The sequence below is a fragment of the Protopterus annectens genome, chromosome 6.part1 (genome assembly GCF_019279795.1).
Source record: "Protopterus annectens isolate FY-2018-M chromosome 6.part1, PAN1.0, whole genome shotgun sequence".
Lineage (NCBI taxonomy): Eukaryota > Metazoa > Chordata > Ceratodontiformes > Protopteridae > Protopterus > Protopterus annectens.
The window spans coordinates 337,236,430-337,258,078 of NC_056738.1; the positions used below are offsets into that span (position 1 = coordinate 337,236,430).

Below are 21,649 nucleotides of genomic sequence, written 5' to 3' on the forward strand. Positions count from 1 at the left end.
TAATAAATGTAAAGAATGATGAACATTTATATACAACTAAAGCTGCCAAAGGAAATGTAGTTGTAGTGCTGGATATCAGTTACTACCAAGAACAGATTTTGAAAATGTTACAAGATGAAAAAATTTATAAAATAACGATGTGAGTTTAAATCAGGAGTTCATACAGTATGATAGATTCCGGTACTGAAGAATGACTGGTAGACGGTCTTATTTCAGTACATATTGCAGACTATTTTAGGATTAACAAACCAAAACTAGGAAGGTTTTTTGGTTTGCCTAAAATCCACAAAAACTTAGAAAAGCCTCCTTTAAGACCCATAGTGGCCAGCCAAGGTAATAAGACAGAGAGGTGATGGTTGTTTATGTAAACAAATTCTTACAATGTTTGGTTGGTAAAAGTGAGTCTTATGTAAAGGACTCCTTTGATTTTAAAAAGATTATTAGTGATATTAAAAGTAACGAATCCATGACACTGGTTACTGCAGATGTATCTTCTCTATACACTGCTATTCCCATTGTTGAATGATTAGAAATAGTGAATAGAGATTTACGAATCTCAGGGCTTTTCTCAAATGAAGAAGTCAGGTTGTTCACTGAGATTCTGGATGTGATTTTGACTTATAATTATTTTTTTCTTTAAAAGTGAAATATATCAGCAAATAAATGGGGTGGCGATGGGTGCTGCAATGGCACCCAGTTATGCCAATCTTTTTAAGACAGGCTAGGATAAGGAATATATTTGTAAATCTCTATTTTTTAAGCAAGTGGTCACTTATAAATGTTTTATTGATGATTAATTTATTTTATGGAGCGGCACTATGGAAGAACTAATAAGTTTTTTTTACATATTTAAATAATGCCACAGATTATTTAAGATTTATTTTTAAAGTAGTAATGGAAAATTAGAACACAGCACGGCAACAACGTAAAATGAAAGAAACTGGTGTGGATGGCAACCTAAATAACTCCTCAGCTCGGACAATAGGATGAGGAGCACAGAGCAGCCAAGGGATACCTACCTAGGTTATCCCTTGGCTGCTCTGTGCTCCTCATCCTATTGTCCGAGCTGAGCAGTTATTGAGGTTGCCATCCACACCAGTAATGGAAAATATTACTTTTTAGATCTTACTGTGTATAAATGTAATTTTTTAAAAAAAGGATGTACAAAGTAATGTTTTTTGTACTACAACAGTACGCACCATTCTAATCTTAAGAAGAACATTGTTAAGGGTCAGTTTTCTAGAATAAACAGGCTTGCAGATGATACAAAATGTTTTAATGCTGAATGTGAAGCAATAAAAGATAAATTTTACGATAGGGGGTACCAAAAACCAACAGTGGATAGTTTAACAGATGAATTTAAAAACAAAATAAGTCAGGGGCGTACATGTGAATATGTGAACAAATAAAAAGGAATCAAAAGCAAGGAAAGATTTTTCTTTGGCCTGTTTATTAGAAAATTCAGTTGGTGAAAAAGGTATGAGAGAAATAGTGAAAGTGAATTGGAAGTTTCTTATGAACTTCCCTGAGTTAAAAAATTTTTAGGTGAAGATCCGCTTTTTGTTTTGAAAAGAGGAAAGTACCTTAAAGAGCATTTATATATAAATTTGTGTCCAAATAATTTTGGTATGTCCCCTAAAGGGATGTTCAAATGTGCCAGTTGTAACTGTTGTAAGCATATGCTAGAAGGAAACAAAGTTCAAGTGATAGCAAGAAATTTTGAAATAATTAAAAATATATATATACATGTAGATCTAAATATATTGCATTTACTGCCCTGTGTGAACTCTGTACAGCCTTTTACATAGGAAGAACAGTGAGAGAATTTCATAGAAGGATCTATGAACATTTGCTTGCTGTTGAGAAATAGGATTTTAGCCATGCTTTAGCTAAACATGTATGTAGATCTCACAGAAATGTTAGGAATAAAGTGTGTTTTAGATTTTCTATTATAGTATAATTATGAAGAAAGATTTGATGCTGAGGATGAGCTGGACTCGAAGGAATATTGTTGGAAAATCAGGTTGAATGCCTGCAATTTTCCTAGCATTAATGACAGAGAAAGTTATAAAACAGTGCTGAAGAGAAAAGGGTTAATGCATTAAGGAGTATGATCATGTGACCTTCTGAAAATTTATTTAAATGATTTTAACTTTGTAATGGTGTCTGATGAAGTTCTATATATGGAATGAAAGTGCTTATCACATTAAAGTCCTTTGTAGTGTTTAGTCATTTTGTGATTTTATATAGTGTTATTAGTGACGGCTTTGGAGTTCATGTAGCCTTGGATTTGTTTATAATGGTTAAGGTGTTTATCTTACAGACATAAGGTATGCAGTCTGATTCTCATGTCTGATGGGAAAAATTGGATAGGCTTAAAGTGGCCCACAAGGGCAGCCATCCAGCTATGACAATAGATTCGTTTTGCATGTTATTTTTATTAGATTTGCAAAAAAAAAATGGTACAGATTTTTTTATTGTGAACCTCATACCACAATAGTAGAAGGTTACTGGATTAAACTTGTGTGAAAAAATGGTTTATAGCATGTGGATCTTTTGGCTAGTATGCATATGAGAAAAATGGTGAAAATGGATTTGTATTGGGGGAAAATCTATGAGAGTGGAGGGCTGGTTTGGAGGAAAAAGGGTACTATTGTAAAGTATGAAGGAAAAATACAAACAAAGCTATGTGGAGTTAAGTTGCAGTAGACAGGGGTTTAATAATGCATTTGTTTTATTACAGAGCTTTAGTTGTAATAAATTATATCTGCATGTACAAATATGCCTATCGTGTGTGTGTGTGTGTGTGTGTGTGTGTGTGTGTGTGTGTGTGTGTGTGTGTGTGTGTGTACATGTGTTTTTGTGTGTGCATGTGTGTGTTTCTATTTACTGTAACTGCTACACATTTAAAAGTGAGTCTATAAGAGAGTTAGTGGAAGGTTATTAAGTTGACTACTATATCAATGTGCTATGATTTACCAACAAGATAGAACTTGCCACAATATACCATCTGGCTTCAAAATTCAGACATTTAGGGGCATAGCTTCTTCCAAATTATACACCCAATACTAAAAGAGTGGGGTATTGCACTTACTCAAATTATTTATCTATATGAGCACTTGTAGCAGTTTGTGCTGCCTTATCAAAATTTAAACAGACTGAAATCATGTTAATCACATCTTGTGGAGAAGGTCTGAAGAGCTTTCAAGTACTTGACCATAAAATCCTTAGTAACTTACCAAGGACATGGAACCCTAAGACACATGTGTATGTTGCCCACTCTCGATCTCGACTATCAGAACGATTCCTCAGTAGCTTGCAACCTGCTGCTACATCCCCTGAAACCCAGAAAAGGAAATGATGAGTCCAAGGTCCCAGCAGGAAACACTTTCTAACACAAGACACATTTCAAGGTCCCATTTATCAGCAGCTATTGACCTTTGGCACTTTCCATACTTACAGTATAGTATCTCGTAGTCCCCGGAGTTGGACATGATGAAATTTCCATCTTTTGACCAATCTAGGTGCGTGATGAAACTAGAATGACCCTAAGAGGGAAACCAACATAGAAAATCACTAACAGGAAATGACAGAACTGATTGAACTGCTGTTTGTTAAGATGATATTTGTTCAAACCTTGTAAACCTTATTGCACTAACCCTTCTTGTGATAAAGCCTTAAATAAGGAAAAAAGAATAAATGCAATTAAATATTCCAGCTAGCAGCCTGAATGCTGTTTTGTAACTGGATAATACATGGAAGGTTCAGATTCAAATTAAAGCTCAATGTTCATACAAGTCAAGCATGCCTACACCTAGAAAATAGCCAGAAATTGCAAAAAAAAAAAACACAAAAAGGACTCATTGTGCATGTAGTCTAATGGAGAGCTAGATATGGCTAACTGCATTCTCTTTTGTGATGAGATTATACATCATGGGGATGTAAAATCAAGTACAAAGGTTATCCTTTTAAAAGGCTGACAGTGAATTGAAATATGCAACAGAATGTAGCATTATACAAGGGTAAGAGTTAGGGATGTGCCACGAATATTCATCACGGAAAATATAAGAAATGGTTATGAGCAAGGCAATCTGGTTGCAGTGCAAAAAATGTATACCAAAATGGAATTAGGATACTTTTGCTTAGGAAATGACTAAAGCCCAGGTTAGTACTGGCAGAATCTTACATGTCCTTTCTCTAGTGATTATAAGACAGTAAGGAATTTATTGATGTAACACTAGGTAAAGCCAATGGAATACTGAGAAAGGTGTATATGAAGTGGTGTGCCAACAGTATGTAGATGCTGCTCCTATGGGAGCCTTTCTCTGAAATATGGGGGTTAATTCTGAAGAACATAACCTAGAAAAAGACATGGGGTAGAAGTAGCCTGTACTGAGGGAAATGAACTGGTGTATAGCATGTCTGAGGAACAGCTCAACGGTCAAGTGAGGGACCCAAAAGTAAGTGGTCTACAGCAACATTTGTATGTCACAGTTAACCAGATACTGTTAATAAATGGAAGGCAGTGAGAAGGATTCTAAGAGAAGGAAAACTGCATAACAATTTCCCTATACAGATCCTTGAGGATGTCTCATGTGAAGTACTACCTGCAGTCACAAAACTTTAGGGGGCAGTCAATGTGTAGTCAGGATTTGTGGAATTGTACATCAAGTTTGAGAAGGTAGTCTCAAAAGTATAGTGTCCACTCACCCCTGTCAGTGTAGATTTCTGAAAATCATACCTTTGCAGTACAGCAGAAGAAAAAACATCCTAAAATGACAAGCTTAACCTCCCACCTGGCTGCTGTGCATCCTGTTCCTGTGCTAAAACTGCACTGTGCTCCAGTTTGTCCCTGCAACTGCTACCTGCATTGTCCCTTCAGGAAGTCTCTGAACATTAGGGCAACTAAGAGAAACCACCTAACATCTCCCTGAAAACTGTGACCTCTGAAAAGGCATTGAACACACTGTGCTCCAGTTTGTCCCTGCAACTGCTACCTGCATTGTCCCTTCAGGAAGTCTCTGAACATTAGGGCAACTAAGAGAAACCACCTAACATCTCCCTGAAAACTGTGACCTCTGAAAAGGCATTGAACACACTGTGCTCCAGTTTGTCCCTGCAACTGCTACCTGCATTGTCCCTTCAGGAAGTCTCTGAACATTAGGGCAACTAAGAGAAACCACCTAACATCTCCCTGAAAACTGTGACCTCTGAAAAGGCATTGAACACACTGTGCTCCAGTTTGTCCCTGCAACTGCTACCTGCATTGTCCCTTCAGGAAGTCTCTGAACATTAGGGCAACTAAGAGAAACCACCTAACATCTCCCTGAAAACTGTGACCTCTGAAAAGGCATTGAACACACTGTGCTCCAGTTTGTCCCTGCAACTGCTACCTGCATTGTCCCTTCAGGAAGTCTCTGAACATTAGGGCAACTAAGAGAAACCACCTAACATCTCCCTGAAAACTGTGACCTCTGAAAAGGCATTGAACACACTGTGCTCCAGTTTGTCCCTGCAACTGCTACCTGCATTGTCCCTTCAGGAAGTCTCTGAACATTAGGGCAACTAAGAGAAACCACCTAACATCTCCCTGAAAACTGTGACCTCTGAAAGGCATTGAACACACTGTGCTCCAGTTTGTCCCTGCAACTGCTACCTGCATTGTCCCTTCAGGAAGTCTCTGAACATTAGGGCAACTAAGAGAAACCACCTAACATCTCCCTGAAAACTGTGACCTCTGAAAAGGCATTGAACAGTATGTATTGACAAGAAGGGGTACATATTAAGCAACTGCTTCTAAACAAGATTGTAATTTTACTAGTCTTAGCATACTATTCAGGCAGGTTAGCCAGCAGCCCTCACAGCTTTCAACTTTTTCCTCTAATATTCTAACCCCTTGCATTATCTGATTCTTCTCTTTGCACTTTAGTCCCCTTACCCACCCAGACAAGACCATTGCTATACTATAAATGGCCACCAGGTGGCCGTGAACTAACTTTCTATAAAGAAAGCTTTCCGATCTGCAATTGTCTACCCCATATTGTAACCATTCTAAACTAATAGCTTCTGCTCTGTATTCCTACATCTTTTCTGTAAGCTTTCTGTAACCTGACCCCTAGTCACGCTGTTCTTAGTCCCCTGATACACTTATCTATCACCTTTTCTTCTTTCCCCAAGGAATCTTGCCATCAGCGCCCTCTACCCTTACATCCTGCCTCTCTTCCTTCACACCTCTGAATACTGTCCACCTTTCTCCCACCATCAGACTTACCTGTTGGTTTGCTCTCTCTTTTCTGATTGTCTCCCTCCACATTTTGCTCTCTTGTCTCTACCCGCTCCGTTCACCCTACGGGCTCACTCCGCTCCCCTACCCTACCCCCAAATCCCACCCACCCCCACTACCTCTACCTTTATAGCCAGTTAACCACACCTACTTCCTCCCACACTATCAAACCCCTCCCCTTCCTCTTCCCATCCCCTCCCACCCCCTCTCCATACTCACATGACAACTTCCTCTCATCCTTCTCAGAACAACTTCTCACCTCTCCAACACCACATCATGTCTCTAAAATATTCATCCCTCCCAATTCAACTGTTACTCCTTTTAACCCTCACTTATGTTTACTCTCTTACACAACCTTCTCTCATCAACCACTCTACCCACTTACATACCACCTTTCATCTCCACACATCAAAATCTCACTACAATAACCCAATCTCTCCTAACCTTTACCCCTCAACAACAACCTATGTTTTCACTATAAACTTATCCCTCCTCATAAAACCATCACTCCTCCCTATTGTCCATATCTCCCTCTAATCCTTCTACCCACTCCACCCAAACTAAACAACCCAAATACCTCTTCTTCCTAACTCAATTTCTAACTGAAATACTTTTATCTGGTGATATACACCCTAACCCAGGCCCAAACCACTCCTCCTCAAATTCAAAGTCCATCCTATTCACATCTCTTAATGCACAAAGCTTAGCAAACAAAGTCCCTAACCTTCATGCATGGGTACTCCATAACAAACCTGACATCATAGCCATTTCTGAAACCTGGCTAAAACCCCACATTAAAGATGCCGAGATATTACCACCAAACTACTCAATTATTAGATCAGACAGATCCCATAAAAAGGGTGGTGGTGTAGCTCTACTCTCACATCCTCCCTATGCCTAACACCTTACAACAAAATTATTCCCCAGTTTTCTAATGCAGAACTAATACTAGCTCATCTCCAGCTGAATACACACAAATCTATTTCTATGGTTTCTCTACATTCCCCCTGGAGATAATATCACAATACTTGAAAACATCCTCTCCTGGCTATCAAGTAACATCCATAATGAAACTATAATCATGGGAGATACCAATATAAATTGGTCCTCCATACAGTCACCTACACACCCCTCAACATTAACCTTTTCAAATACTCTCAACTAATCAACTCAATAACTAGGCCATCCAAAGACTTCTCAAGTGGCAACATCTTAGACTGGATTCTAGTCTCCCATCCCCATAACTACCCTGACAGTGGAACCCTTCCTGACCCCTTAGTGATCATCTTCCCATCTTCACTAAACGCCTTCCAACTCCCTTACAAGTTACTCACAACTATATAACTACCAGATTCCACAAAACTTTAACCCTGAAGCTTTTTCCAGCAACCTTAAATCTATTAACTGGATTCCTTAAAAACCCTACCACTCGAAAATGCAGTAACCCACTTTAATACTATCTTCCTAAACATCCTAAATAATCATGCTCCCTTAATAACCAAAAGAATAAAAAGGAAAGCCTCCCCCTGGTTAACAAAAAATACTCTTACCTCCATGCGACTCAGAGATAAAAAATGGGCACAATACAAGAAAAACAAATCTACATCAAACCTCAATCAATATAAAACTATCCGTAACTTAGTAAAAAAACTGATCTCAATAGACAGGCAAAACTACTTTATCCAACTTCAAGACAATCATAAAACTAACCCAAAAAAATTCTGGGCAGGTATAAATTCACTCTTAAAACCTGGTACTATAGAAAACCCAAACCCCAGCCCAGGGTCACAAGACATAGATCTTGCTACCCAATTCAATTCTTTCTTCATTGACTCTATTTCCAAACTTACCTCTTCTTTTACACACAATTCACCTCCTACCCCCTCTACTGACAACCAACCTCCCCCTCCTACTCCTTTGTCTCATTCTCCCCCACCTCAACCTCACCCTTTTTCAATTAAACCTACTCCAACTTCTACCATAAAAAAACTCCTACAAAAATTAAAACCATGCACCAATGCCCCTGACAACATTCCTTCATACTATCTCAGTATAGCTGCCGATGCTATTGCCCTCCCTATCAGTATCCTCATCAATCGCTCTATCCAAGAAGGTCTTGTCCCTGAAACCTGGAAAAAAGCTTACATTATCCCTCTACATAAAGGTGGAAATAATACTAACATCCCCAATTTTAGTCCTATAGCCATCCTCTCTCCCATTTCTAAAGTCCTTGAGAAATGCATCCACCTTCAACTCCTTCCCCACCTCTTGGACAACAATCGACTAACCCCTACCCAACATGGATTCAGACCCCATCATAGTACTATGACAGCCCTCCTATCCTTCCTTGAAACTGTGAACAAAGCTAGAGATTCTGGACTCATTGTATCTACCACTCTTCTTGATCTTTCTAAGGCCTTTGATACTATCTCCCATAACCTACTCCTTACTAAACTATCTAATCTAAACCTTTCTCTCACTTCACTCAACTGGTTTAACAGCTATCTCTCCAATAGACAACAAGCAGTCAAGTGGAAAAAATCTACTTCCTCCTTTCTAAATACCCCTACAGGCGTCCCACAAGGCTCCATTCTGGGCCCCCTTCTCTTCAATATTTTCATTAATGACTTTTATCATGCTATCCCTCAGGCTAATATTATTCAATATGCAGATGATTCCACAATCATCTGCACTGCCTCATCCATACCAACTCTACTAAAACTTACCCAGGATGCCTTCTCCACCACTGAAAATTGGATGAAAGACAACCATCTAGCTCTTAATGCTGCTAAAACCAAACTCATGATATTTTCTCCCTCAAAACTACTAACATCGATCAGAATCATTCTCCATCTATAGCCAAAATAACATTCCCCTTGAGCTTGTATCAGAAACCAAACTTTTAGGAGTCCAAATTGATGATAAGCTTAAATTCCATTCCTATCTACTACAAAACATAAATAAAACCCACCAAAAGCTTGGCATGCTCTACCGTCATAATCGTTTTCTCAGCTCAGCTACCAAGGTTACTCTCTCAACTACATTTCTCTTACCCTCCCTTCTCTATGGAGCACCCCTTCTTACTAACCTACAATCTTCCCTCAAAACCAAACTATCCTCTTGTTACAATAAAATTGCCAAATTTGCCACTTCTAGCAAAACCTCAACACACCACTGTGAACCACTCCACAAACTGAAATGGTTAGAACTACCCAACTACCTCTCATATACCCAACTCACATATGCTCACAAACTGATTTTCCAGCCATCCCTCTGCCCCTCACTCTCTTCTACCTTTAAAATGCACCACACACAAAGACATCTAAGATCAAACAATCAAAATCTCATAGAAATTCATAGACCCCTCCACCCTCCTGGACAAAACCTCTTGTCCTTCTCATTAGCACGCTTATGGAACTCCCTTCCTCCCTCTATTCGTACCATTACAAGCCTCCCATCCTTTAAAAATCACTCCACTCTTATCTAACCTCCACATGGGAATGCTCCTGCTCTCACCCTTCATAACCTACTATTTACTCTAGTATCTTTTTCTCTTCTGACTGTCTAAACACCAGGTAGCATTACTCTTGGCCTACCTGTATACTACTCTAACTCTATAAAAAAAATGTGTTTTTTTAGCTATCTCTGCATGTTTAATTAGATAAACTATACTATGTTTTTCCCCATCAAATGTAGATGTATATCCTCACCTTTGTGTATTCTGTATGTGGAGCTTTTTTCTCAATGTTTAACCCCATGTAATGTATATGTATATCCTCATCTTTGTTTAATCTGTATGTGGAGCTTTTCTCCCCAGGACTCCATTGAAAACGGGTTCTTCGAGCCCAATGGACTATCCTGGTTAAACAAATGCAAATAAAATAAAATAATAAATAAATTAATAATAAGAAAATAAATAAATATTTAGCCACCTAGGTATTCCCTAAAAATACATTTAATAAAATACATAACTTAATAAATTAAGGGCAAGGTTAAATATACTACAGGCTTCAACATGCTGCACATCTCATTGCATGAAATCAACAACCAATTTGCACAAAAAAAAGTGTATCCCATGCCATATGTGGCATACATCTGTCTATGCCTTTGCCAATAAGCCTGTCTAGTTTGCCCTTTAACTTCCCTTCCATACCTACATTTTACTTTACTTTAATGAGGCCAAAGATAAGGAAACAATGTAGCACAGACTAATACAAATTATTCACATTAGTAGGGAAAGAAATATGTGAAATCACAACAGTAAACATACACTCCCCCCAAAACTAAAAGTAATGAGGGCTATGACAGACATCTTCATAACCTTAAAAAGACTTGAAATATAAATTAGAAGATATCTACCTACTTGGAACACTGACAAACATTCACCTGCTTCTGACATGAATGTAACAGGAAGGAAGCCAAGAAGAGAGATATGACAAAGTACATCTTTATATAAAGATTAGAGGAACATTCTAAAATAGCTATCAAATGCAATAATGCAATTCATTTTTTTTTTTGGAAATTCTTGGTCACTGTTTTAAAAGAGTATCTTCTTTACCCCAATGTACAACAATCTTGAAATTATTTAAAATATTTAGGAGCATGCAAGCAGCAGAGCCCTCTTCAGGGAGTGAGGAGAATAAACCCCATATAAAACACCTTTTTATTATTTGTTGTTTTTTGGCAATTGATTTTCATTTAAAAAAAATATTTCTATTAAAAAATGCTGATGTAATACACACCCAGGGAAGTACCCTGGCAGAAGAACCAAATTTAGGGATTACAAGTTTTATGGACATACAGCTAGACTGCAGGTCCTTTTTTAATGTCACAGCTTGAGTTTTCATAAAAATAGTAGGGAAATTCAACTGCACTCAAGTAAATATAATATCTATGCAAGCAAAGAGGTAAGATCTTTTTTTATTTTGTCTAGTTCTTAACAAGGTAAGTGAACTAACTCTACCCCTTGGTCAACATGGGGAGACAGCTTACTAGCCAGCTTTATAGCACTCAGTTTGTAATGGAGGTGTAAGAACTGCCCCATGCTCAGTGAAAACAAATTCCTGCTCAACCCAAGGGACTCCACCTGTGAGAAATGTAAACACTTAACTAAACTGGAAACATTCCTCTCACAGTCAGTACGCTACCCTCATCCACACAACATCCCCAGCCTGTCAACACAAAACTGTCCTACACTGGTGCCATTAAAACATTTCTACCGAAGCCTCCTAGAGCTCCTAGTTATTATAGGCATCAGCCAAAGGCCCCAGACTTACCTCCTGCTCACAAGGTGCCCAATTTATTTATAGGATATGTTGAACTGTGACCCTGCTTTGCTACCCAATCAGCATGAGATTCAAAGGACAGTGTTGGATCAAACTGATTCCCTGTGTATTTTACAGCTCTGTACTTGGTTTTAGGTGCAGACCACTTGGGTGTCTTATAGTTCATAGGTTCATAGGATGATACTAGGCTCTTGGCCTGGAGGCCCTTATCAGCCTAGCCAAGAATTTCACCCATGCTCCCACAAAGTCAGTATCTGTTTTCCCTGTCCAGCTGGGACACAGGTGGTATCCCAGGGATATATTTTCTGTTTCCCATCCAGTCATCCAGGTTCCTCTTAAAGAGGGCTAGTGAGGTACTCTGCTTGACATGGAGAGGGAGTAAAGATAACAACAAAGTAAACATAACAAACATAACAGCATCTGTTGGCACTGCTTACTGCTACTGTTTTTGATTTGACTGCGTTATGATGAAACTTCCTTGTTGCTGAAGGAACTTCAGATATTTATTAGGTCCACTTGTAGTGAGTTACTGGGGTGCCAGATTTGTTTTCCTACAAACAAGTGATCGATACTTTTGTATGCATTCTCTAAAAAGTGAAAACTGGGCTTTTGCACCTAAGGATTGAGATCCTAGTATCCTGGGTATTTTTCCATTCTCAATGAACCTATAAGTACTAGGGATATAAGACCATAACTCCTTTGTTGTGTGTTTTTTTCATAGTTTTTCTAAATGCAATTGTTGTTTAGTCAAATGTTTGCGACATTTTGTGATCACACATATGATAGTCAGTCACAAAACAGTTGCACATACATTAAGAAACTGAGTTAGAGATACCCTTAATATTTGTATCAGATCCAAGAAGGGTTATATAGATTATGAAGAGCCAGAGTTAAAACAGAAAGAAGAGCAGGAGACCCATAACTTCAGAACAAGAAGCATCACTATTCCACTACAATGCTGAGGCTTCACCTAGTCTGGAGAGAGTGTCAGCAAGGTTAACTCTGCCTGTCCTTCTTGTGACATGATCTGAAAACCATCTGGATGTTCTGTCTTTGGAATACAGGCATCCAAGGGTACAGGTATAATCAGCAGTCAAATGGTCATTTAAGATCTAGAAATACAGCCCCGGGTAAGCTGTCATTCATCTATCTTATTCATGGTAAATTGAAAAATTGTCAAGAGTGCTGGAAAGTTACTGGGTTCCCTTCTGAATACATACTGGTATGCAAGTAGCAATTCAAAGTTATTAACATACTTCATTGTTTACAAGTAGACTGAGCTGTAGTCCTTCGGCGCATTTTGTGAGCCTGTGTGTTGCTTGTTTGCACTTTACTGGTACATTCCTTTACACAACTGAGGATTTAAAATAATTAGTGGCAGGTTAGCTGTTTAAGTAGTGACAATTTTTAGGAATAAAGCAAGCAGTGATCCGAAGCACTGTATTTATTTTAAGGAAGTTCTGGAAGTCTGTGCAACAGCTACTTAAGAAATGGTGAGTAGTCTGCAGTAAAAGTAGGTTAATGCCTCCAGTACAGTGTTGTTCTTTGTACAAAGGCTTTAGAGATAGCATTATATATGCTATTGTGTCCTAGAGCAAATAAGGTAAGCACTACATAATAAGCTGCGTTATCCTAGAGCTGCTGAGATAGCAGTACATGTGCTACCTTATTCTAAAACTGATGAGGTAGCAATACATGTGCTACCTTGTTGTAAAACTGATGAGATAGCAATACATGTGCTAACTTGTTCTAAAACTGATAAGGTAGCAGTACATGTGCTACCTTGTTCTAAAACTGATAAGGTACATGTGCTAACTTGTTCTAAAACTGGCAGTATATGTGCCACCTTGTTCTAAAACTGATGAGGTAGCAGTACATGCACTACCTTATCCTTCAGCCAAGAGGGTAGCAGTACATGTACCATTTTGTCCTAGAGCTGATGAGGTAGCAGTGCACATGCCATTTTGTCACAGAACTGATGAGGCAGCAGTTCATGTGTTACCTTGCTCTATAGCTGATGAGACAGCAGTACATTTGCCACCTTGCTCTAGATCTGATGAGGTAAGAGTATGCATGCTGCTTTGTTCTAGAGCTAATGAAGTAGCAGCACATGTGACACCTTGTCCTAGAGGTGATGTAGTACCAGTTCACATATTACCACATCCTAGATGCTACCTTGTTCTAGAGCTGATGAGGTAAGCAGTACATGGTCAGCCGTGTCCTAAACTTGATGAGGCAACAGTACATTTACCACCTTATCCTTGATCTGATGAGGTTCTTGTACATTTACTACTTTATCCTAGATTTGATGAAATAACAGTACATTTACCACCCTGTCCTAGATTTGATGAGAGAGCAGTACATTTACCACATTGTCCTAGATTTGATGAAATAGCAGTACATTTACCACCTAATCCTAGATTTGATGAGATAGCAGTACATTTTCCACCTTGCCCTCGATTTGATGAGATAGCAGCACATTTACCACCTTGTCCTAGACTTGATGAGGTGGCAGTACATGCTGTCTTCCAGCTGATAAGGTAATACTATTTATGTTGACTTGTCCTAGTGCTGATGAGTTAGCAGTGCACTTGCTATCTTGACACAGAGTCGATGAGGTAGCAGCACACATGCTGCTTCATTCTAGAGCTTATGAGACAGCATTATATGTGACTTTGTCCTAGAGTTGATGAGGTGCCAGTACACAAGCTACCACATTCTATTGCTGACGAGGTAACAGTGTAAGTATACATATTACACTGTTCTAAAGATGATGCGGCAGCAGTACACAGGCAACTTTGTCCTACAACTGAGGTAGCAGTACATTTACCACTTTGTCCTAGATCTCACAAAGTAGCAGTACATATGCCACTCCATCCTAGATATGATGAGGTATTTGCACATTTACCACCTTGTCCTAGATCTGATGAGGTTGTTGTACATTACCACCTTTTCCTAGATCTGGAGAGGTTGTTGTACATTTACCATTTTGTCATAGATCTGATGAGGTTGTTGCACATTTACCACTTTGTCCTAGATCTGATGAAGTTGTTGCACATTTACCACTTTGTCCTAGATCTGATGAGGTTGTTGCACATTTACCACTTTGCTCTTGATCTGACGAGGTTGTTGCATACTTATCACTTTGTCCTAGATCTGATGATGTTTTTGCATATTTACCACTTTGTCTTAGATCTGATGAGGTTGTTGCACATTTACCACTTTGTCCTAGATCTGATGAGATTGTTGCACATTTACCACTTTGTCCTAGATCTGATGAGGTTGTTGTAGCAGTATATGTACCTCCTTGTCTTAATGTTGCTGACCTAGCAGTACACGTCACTTTGTCATAAATCTGAGGAGGTTTTGGTAGGTACATTAATCTATACACCTGAGCTGCTTACATATAAATAAACTACATCCTGATTTCTTGCATTCAGGGTACGTTAAACAGTAAATATGGCCATCGACAATATTTCCATCTGTCTTATCAACCATTTTAAAACCATGGGCTATTTTTGCTTCTGTTAGTTAAATTACATATTTTGCTATTTATTGGATATACTGACTTAGCTCCCAGAATATGGATGACTGAAGTTCATTTTTTTTATTTTTTATTTATTTACTGCCCTTATGACTTTGCCTAATGTCTCCTCTACCTGTAGACAGTTGTTCCACTTATTTCAAGGGGATGGGAGCTTGTCACCCATATAATCCATTTGTTTCTGCATGAATTTCCCATCAGCCCTCTGTTCCCAGGCAAGATGTGGGTGGGGAGTAGGCCAGCTTGTTGGTCCTGCAGGGTGGACTGTTCTGTCCCTCTAGGGACCCCCCTTATCCCTAGAAGGTCTTCTGAGCTCTGCTACTGCTGTCCTCTGAGGGGAAGCATGTCTCTACATGTCAAGTTCCTCGTGTCTGACAGTGTGACACACTAAGACAATGTAAGCTTGGTAAACCTTCTCCACTGGATGTAACACACAGTGCTATGACAAGGTGCCAGCTGTGTGATGAGCCACATGACAATGGCTTTCTTAAGATTCGGGAACTGTTAGTATACTTTTTGCATACTGGAATATTTTCATTATTTCTAGGTATTGTTTATTTTAAGTAAAGTAGACATTTGGTCAAGTAAGGAGGTGTATATCCTTAATTCTTCTGGTTATAAAGGGCAACACCTTGTTCTGAATATGCATCATGATTTTGGTGAGGACTGCTAGGATAGTGCTAATGTTGGAAGTATAAACCATACAGGTGACCAGTTCACACTGGTTAGTACCTGTAGGAATACATTTTCTTAGTGTGTTGGTATTGGTCTACTTACTGTGACCTTTGCTGAGGTTTTAGTCCTATTAAATGTCTAGTTAGAATAGGGCATTGGTCACTTACAGACTTTGACAAAGTATGCAGTCCATCTAGAAGTGCTATTTGAGATCATCCAATTCGATTGACGAGTGTCTCTCAGTGGAAAGGCTATGTTTTATTATATCCTGTGTCAGGTTAATGGAGGTGATGATTATTTAGTTTATGTAATCGCATGCCACTATTATTGACAGTGACCATCTTCGCTTAAAAAAAACTACTACGAGGAAATTAAAAAAAAAAAGTCCCTTCAATGAAGGAGGAAGTGGTTAGGATGACAGATGAGATTAGAAGTGATGAGGAAAAAATAATAAGTAGTAAGCAAAAGTCTACACAAAGATGGCTGCCTTGGTTGAGATACCTGCAGAGAGCTGGGGCATGCTGTAACAAAATACTCCAAGATTATCATCCTGGGTTATTTAGAGAAAACTCACTCTACAAATAGTTTGGATTGTTTATGTCAAGTTCTTCTTTGTTTATTATTTAATTTGTGGTAAGTGAATACAACAATGTGAACTATTAGACTGCATGGTTTGTGTTTTTCTCTGTATATAAAACAATAAAATTGATTAAAATTACTGCTGAGTATTATGCTTAGTTTCTGTAAGCATTCATTTAAATCTTCAAGTATGTTATTAAGTACAGCTTCTAATGGAGTGTGTGTGTGTTGGGGGGATTCAAGCTGAGGAATTAAACACTTTCATATTTTCTCAGCACTGTGCATAATATAGCCTAATTTGTGCCACACAGATTTGTCCTTTTAGTGCACACAATGCCTGTATAGCCTTTAAGGTACAATTTTGCCAGCATGACTGTATTGCTACCAGTTCTTATTCTTTAACAATCATACCAGTGAAAGGTCTAATTGTTTAGCAAGCCAGGGCTGACTTACTTATCGTTTTTCAAACCAAGAGAATGTGGAAACCATATCGAAGTTTAATGTTTGTAACCACATTTCAGGCTGGTTCACTTTACCACTTAGGATTCTACAACTGAGCTGTGTAGTAATGATAATGTATGCCATAGTTCTGTTATGAGTTATGGGTGGTTTCAGATTATGTCAGATTATTTATTCTTGGATAAGCGTATGAACTACAATTTCATTTACATCACTGGAGAATGATACATAATGGAAGAAGTAAGATTCACAACAAATGTATCCATCTTTTCATATGTGTGTACTAGGCTAATGGCCCTGGAGCCTTTACAAGCATAGTCGATAGGATTACCCTGGCTTCGTGCCACCCTACCTTAGTTCCCAGTGCCTCCATCGAGTAGAGCCACTGTTGTGATCCTTGGGGTGAACTTTATATTTCCCATCCACTCATCAAGATTTCTCTTGAAGAGGGCCAGTGAGGTGCTCTGTTTGACATGTACGGGAAGTCTATTCCATAGCATGGACAATCTCTGCATTATGAACCTGTCATTCCAGCACGTTCTGTTGATTGTGGTAATGAGGTTGAGGTCTCTGGAGCGTGTGGTGCGGAGGGATTGGGATTTCTTTAGCTGTAGCATTTCTAACAGAGCTGGGTCAGGCATGACTTTGTAAGTCAAGCAGAGATCGCCTCTAAGTAGGCGATATGAGACAGAGAATAGCTGGAGTTTTTTGAGTCTGTCCATATAGGACAAGTGTTTAAGGCCTAAGATCTTCTTTGTGAGGTACTTTTGTGGCCTCTCCAGTTGCTGCAGGTGTCTAGTGAGGCACATGCCAAGTGAAGCATTGTACTCGATAAATGGCCTAATGAGGGAAGAGTAGAGGGAGACAATGACCTCTTTCTTCCTGGCTGCAAAACCCTTAATAATGAGATGTGCCATTTCTGACCACAGTGGCAATGTGGTGGTCAAAAGAGAGGTTGCTGTCAACCTGTGTTCTCAGATCTCTTAGAATGCTTTCTTTGTTCGGTGGACTACCATCGATGTGGTAAATCATGGGAACTGGGTTTTTCACAAAGGGGATGACGATACATTTTTGTGACGCATGTATGTTTAAGCACAGAGGATAAAGGTTATGAACTACTTCATGTAAGTCAATGGTACAAAGTTTGATTCCTTCCACCTCTACTTACCTATTGTGTGACTCTGAGAAAGTCACTTAACCAGACTGTGCTCCTGGTTTGCCCCTGTGCAATCATGTCCAGAGGGCTTCCACAACTAACAAATGTATAAAAATCTATAACATTATTCATTTTTTCACCCCATGAGGACTTATTATGTGTACAGATCTACACACTGTATTGCCATTTCTAGTTTCCAGAACAATCCACAGTGCCTTTTACTGATTTCCTTACTCATTGGTTTTACTGCTTTGATCCCTTATTTTACAAAGAGGACTACACCTCCTCCTTTATCTCCTGCTGGCTTCATACATCAATGTTCCTGTTACTTATGCATCAGAGTCAAGTTCTATACATCATTTTTACTGCCACAATAATAAGAAATGTTCAACCCAAAGCATTAGTGTTGGCAATATTTTTCCTAGAATGAGGGCAGTGGTATACGTATCTGGCTCTCTACCATAAGTGTCAGACTCAATACTGTGAACCCTAACACTGTGAAAATTTAAATATGATTTTAAAAAAAGCAGCAGTAAATTACAAGACTTGCAGTTATTCATTTAAAGCATTTTATGGAGGGGTGCTACCATCCCCTGCACCTACTGCTTATATGTATACACACTCCAAAGGTCACTGTACCTCAGAGAAGTGGAGACTACCTGAAGTGCAGGTGAAGCTTTGAATGTAATACATACCTTCTCTCCCAATCCCATTTATATTTTCAAAGTTTTGAGAACACAGCTGCTTGAACTTTCAATTGGAGCTCATGTGTTATCTTCCTTTTTGTGTTCTCTTCCGCCCATTTTTGTTGTGTGTGTGTGTCTGTGTGTGTGTGTGTGTGTGTGTGTGTGTGTGTGTGTGTGTGTGTGTGTGTGTGTGTGTGCGCGCATATCCGTGTCTTTATCACAAAGATATTTTCCTGCTCTAATCCCTGCAGGACTTTGTCATTTGCTTCTCTGATGCCTCCCCTTTGACAAGTTTGAATGATCACTAATCAAATGCTTATACTTGATTCCTATTCCTGACAGATACAGACACAGTACAGGTGAGACAGATAATAAGACACAGTAAAGGTTTTAATCCTTCCAGATGAATCCTCAGTCTTCACTGAAACCAAAGCCTTAGATCTGCACTGGATGTTTAACCCTTTACTGAACTCCATGTTACGTAACATGCTATCCTCACTAAGCTACAGGCAAGTATCACTTCTAAGAATGCAATTTGTATTCCTCTTTTTGAAGGATCCCATAACTCCTTCTGCACTCCTCTTAGCCCTTTCCCAGACAGGCTATATGCTGCTGCTACATGAATAATGGCCATGACTGACAGAACAATGTTTCTGTTATAAAAAAATATATATTGTACTAACAAGTTTCCAGGCCAGAGTGGGATCAATACAAACATAAAAAAAGTGGGACAACTGTAGCAGATCCAAACTTACTAGTCAAACGCTTCCTTGTCTCCCCCACTTAATCCAAGGGACTGTTTATATGTATATATATATATATATATATATATATATATATATATATATATATATACATACACATATTCAGAGATGTGGATTTAAGGTTCCTACAGAAAATTAAATTCCATTTTCATGAGATGAAATCCAAGAACTACATCCAAGTTTAAGTGTAATTTCTTGTAACTATTGTGTGTCCATTATACCATTTTACGGCAGCTACATGTGTGCAAATTCAAAACCGATACTAAGTAGAGTAGGCTCAGTAAGGGAAACTGACAGTACTGCAAATCGTAAACATGAAGAGAAATACAAGTTACGATGAATGAGTGTTCTGCTTTAAAATGCTAAATTCCATGAAAACCCTTTGTTTTTCCAACACTCAAATAGCCCAAATTTGGTATTTTCCTGTACTTTTCCCAGGAAAATGGAAAATTATTGTCCTTGCCCATTCTGAGTAGAACTTCTCAACTAGAAGGATCTTAAACATTTATTTTATTTTCTATTAGTCAGCTGGGTAAGGGGTATAGTCAGTTGACCCTTTTCACTCATGACCCAGACTCAACTGAACAGCACTGAGACATACAGATACAGGATAAAGATCTGAAATGTCAATCTGTGCTGGTGAAGTGGGATAAAAGCCTGAATGCGATCTGGCGACCTGAGTTTGACTAGTGTCTTGGGTGCTTGTTGGAGCTGGTGTGGGGATAGAGAGGAGTAATGAGAGTTATGATTTCTTGTTCCTGCTGGGGGGGTTGAGAAATGCATGCCTATAAACACTCTCTGTAGTCAAAGTCATGTGTATGGACTAGGAGTCACACAAAGGAGCTCTTTTGCAGGGGAGGGGGTGGCAGGCCTTTGATTACACTGTATGTGGGGCATTAACATCAGTCACAAGGCTTGTTGCATGTTACCCTTTTGATGCTGCAGACATCCAGTGGCGATGGATATGACTAAAAAGATATAAAATCCCCATTTGCTACCTGAATGATGGTATCCACAATCTTTTCTTAGCCACTGAGCAATAGGGGATGGATTGACAGCAAAGAACACAAGATCATCACACAGTATGTGGAAAAAAAGAACTGAAATGATTGACAGAGAATAACCATCTAGTAAAGTATATTGATTTGCAATAGTGATAATGGCAGAAAAATACAACAAATTACACTAACTTTAACATGCATATTTACAGTCTGTACATTACTTTAACGGGTCTATATTAGTTCGCTGAAATGCGATTTCAGTGAACACCTAAACATCGACTGCACTTCAGCGAAAATCATTTCAGGAATTAGAGCAGTTAACAAACCAAATATCTGGAAAAGAAACAAAAGTGTTTTTTTGGGTTCATGCATTTAGTCGAACTGTGCTGTTTGCTGAAACTGGAAAAGCAGGTAATGTTCAGTTGACTTGCTTCACCTAAAGTTGTGTATGTGTGATTTACCGTGAGCTCAGCAAGCAGTGAGGTTAAGGAAGTTACTGCTCCCCCCGTTGTACGATGTCAAGAGTTAGTATATTTAAAGACACTGGGGGAGTGCAGGGCTTGTAGGGGGCTTTGCCTTCCATTAAGAATACTATTTTTATAGGAAGTTACTGCTCCCCCTGTTGTACGATGTCAGAGTTAGTATATTTAAAGACACTGGGGGGTGCAGGGGTTGTAGGGGGCTTTGCCTTCCTTTAAGAATACTATTTTTATTTTTCCCCACTGGATTCAGAAGTCAATGTAATATTTTCATCAAACTGACTTTCAGTCAAAGTTACTTTATTTTAATTGACATGTACTCAGTTTCTCAACCTTAAATGCGGGGGAAAATGAAAATGTACCAAAACACATTCAATCTTTTTGGAAAAATAGAGCGGTAGAACAAATGAATAGTTATCATTTTTAATTCTTTTGTTTTCAAATGCTGCATCAGAAGAGAAAGGAAGCATTGGTCTCGTTGTCCCACTGTCATTCTTTGGAGCAAGGGAAAAGTTTGAGTTAAAAAAAAAATACAGCTGGAGCACCAGAGATACCTTGCTTATAACTGTTTCTGCTACCATGTCCTTTAGTAGAGTTTTGATGCTTCCTTTGACTGTTAAAACTTTCAAAACAATTTACATACATGCCCATTTAAACAAAAATGGTACTTGTGTATCACAACCAGATTTCTGCACTGCCATAATTTGTTGTATATGTGCAGAAACAAGTTTCTTAACC

The 21,649-nt window shown here is 38.8% G+C and overlaps 1 protein-coding gene across 1 annotated transcript in view; it reads right to left on the reverse strand.

The window, feature by feature from the left end:
- EML3 (EMAP like 3) overlaps positions 1-21,649 on the reverse strand; it is a gene marked incomplete in the record, with an annotated part of 1,888,117 nt that overhangs the window by 84,651 nt on the left and 1,781,817 nt on the right. The window contains 2 exon segments of the mRNA XM_044075756.1: positions 3,240-3,338; positions 3,461-3,548. Of these exon segments, the coding sequence (XP_043931691.1) occupies positions 3,240-3,338; positions 3,461-3,548 (187 nt within the window).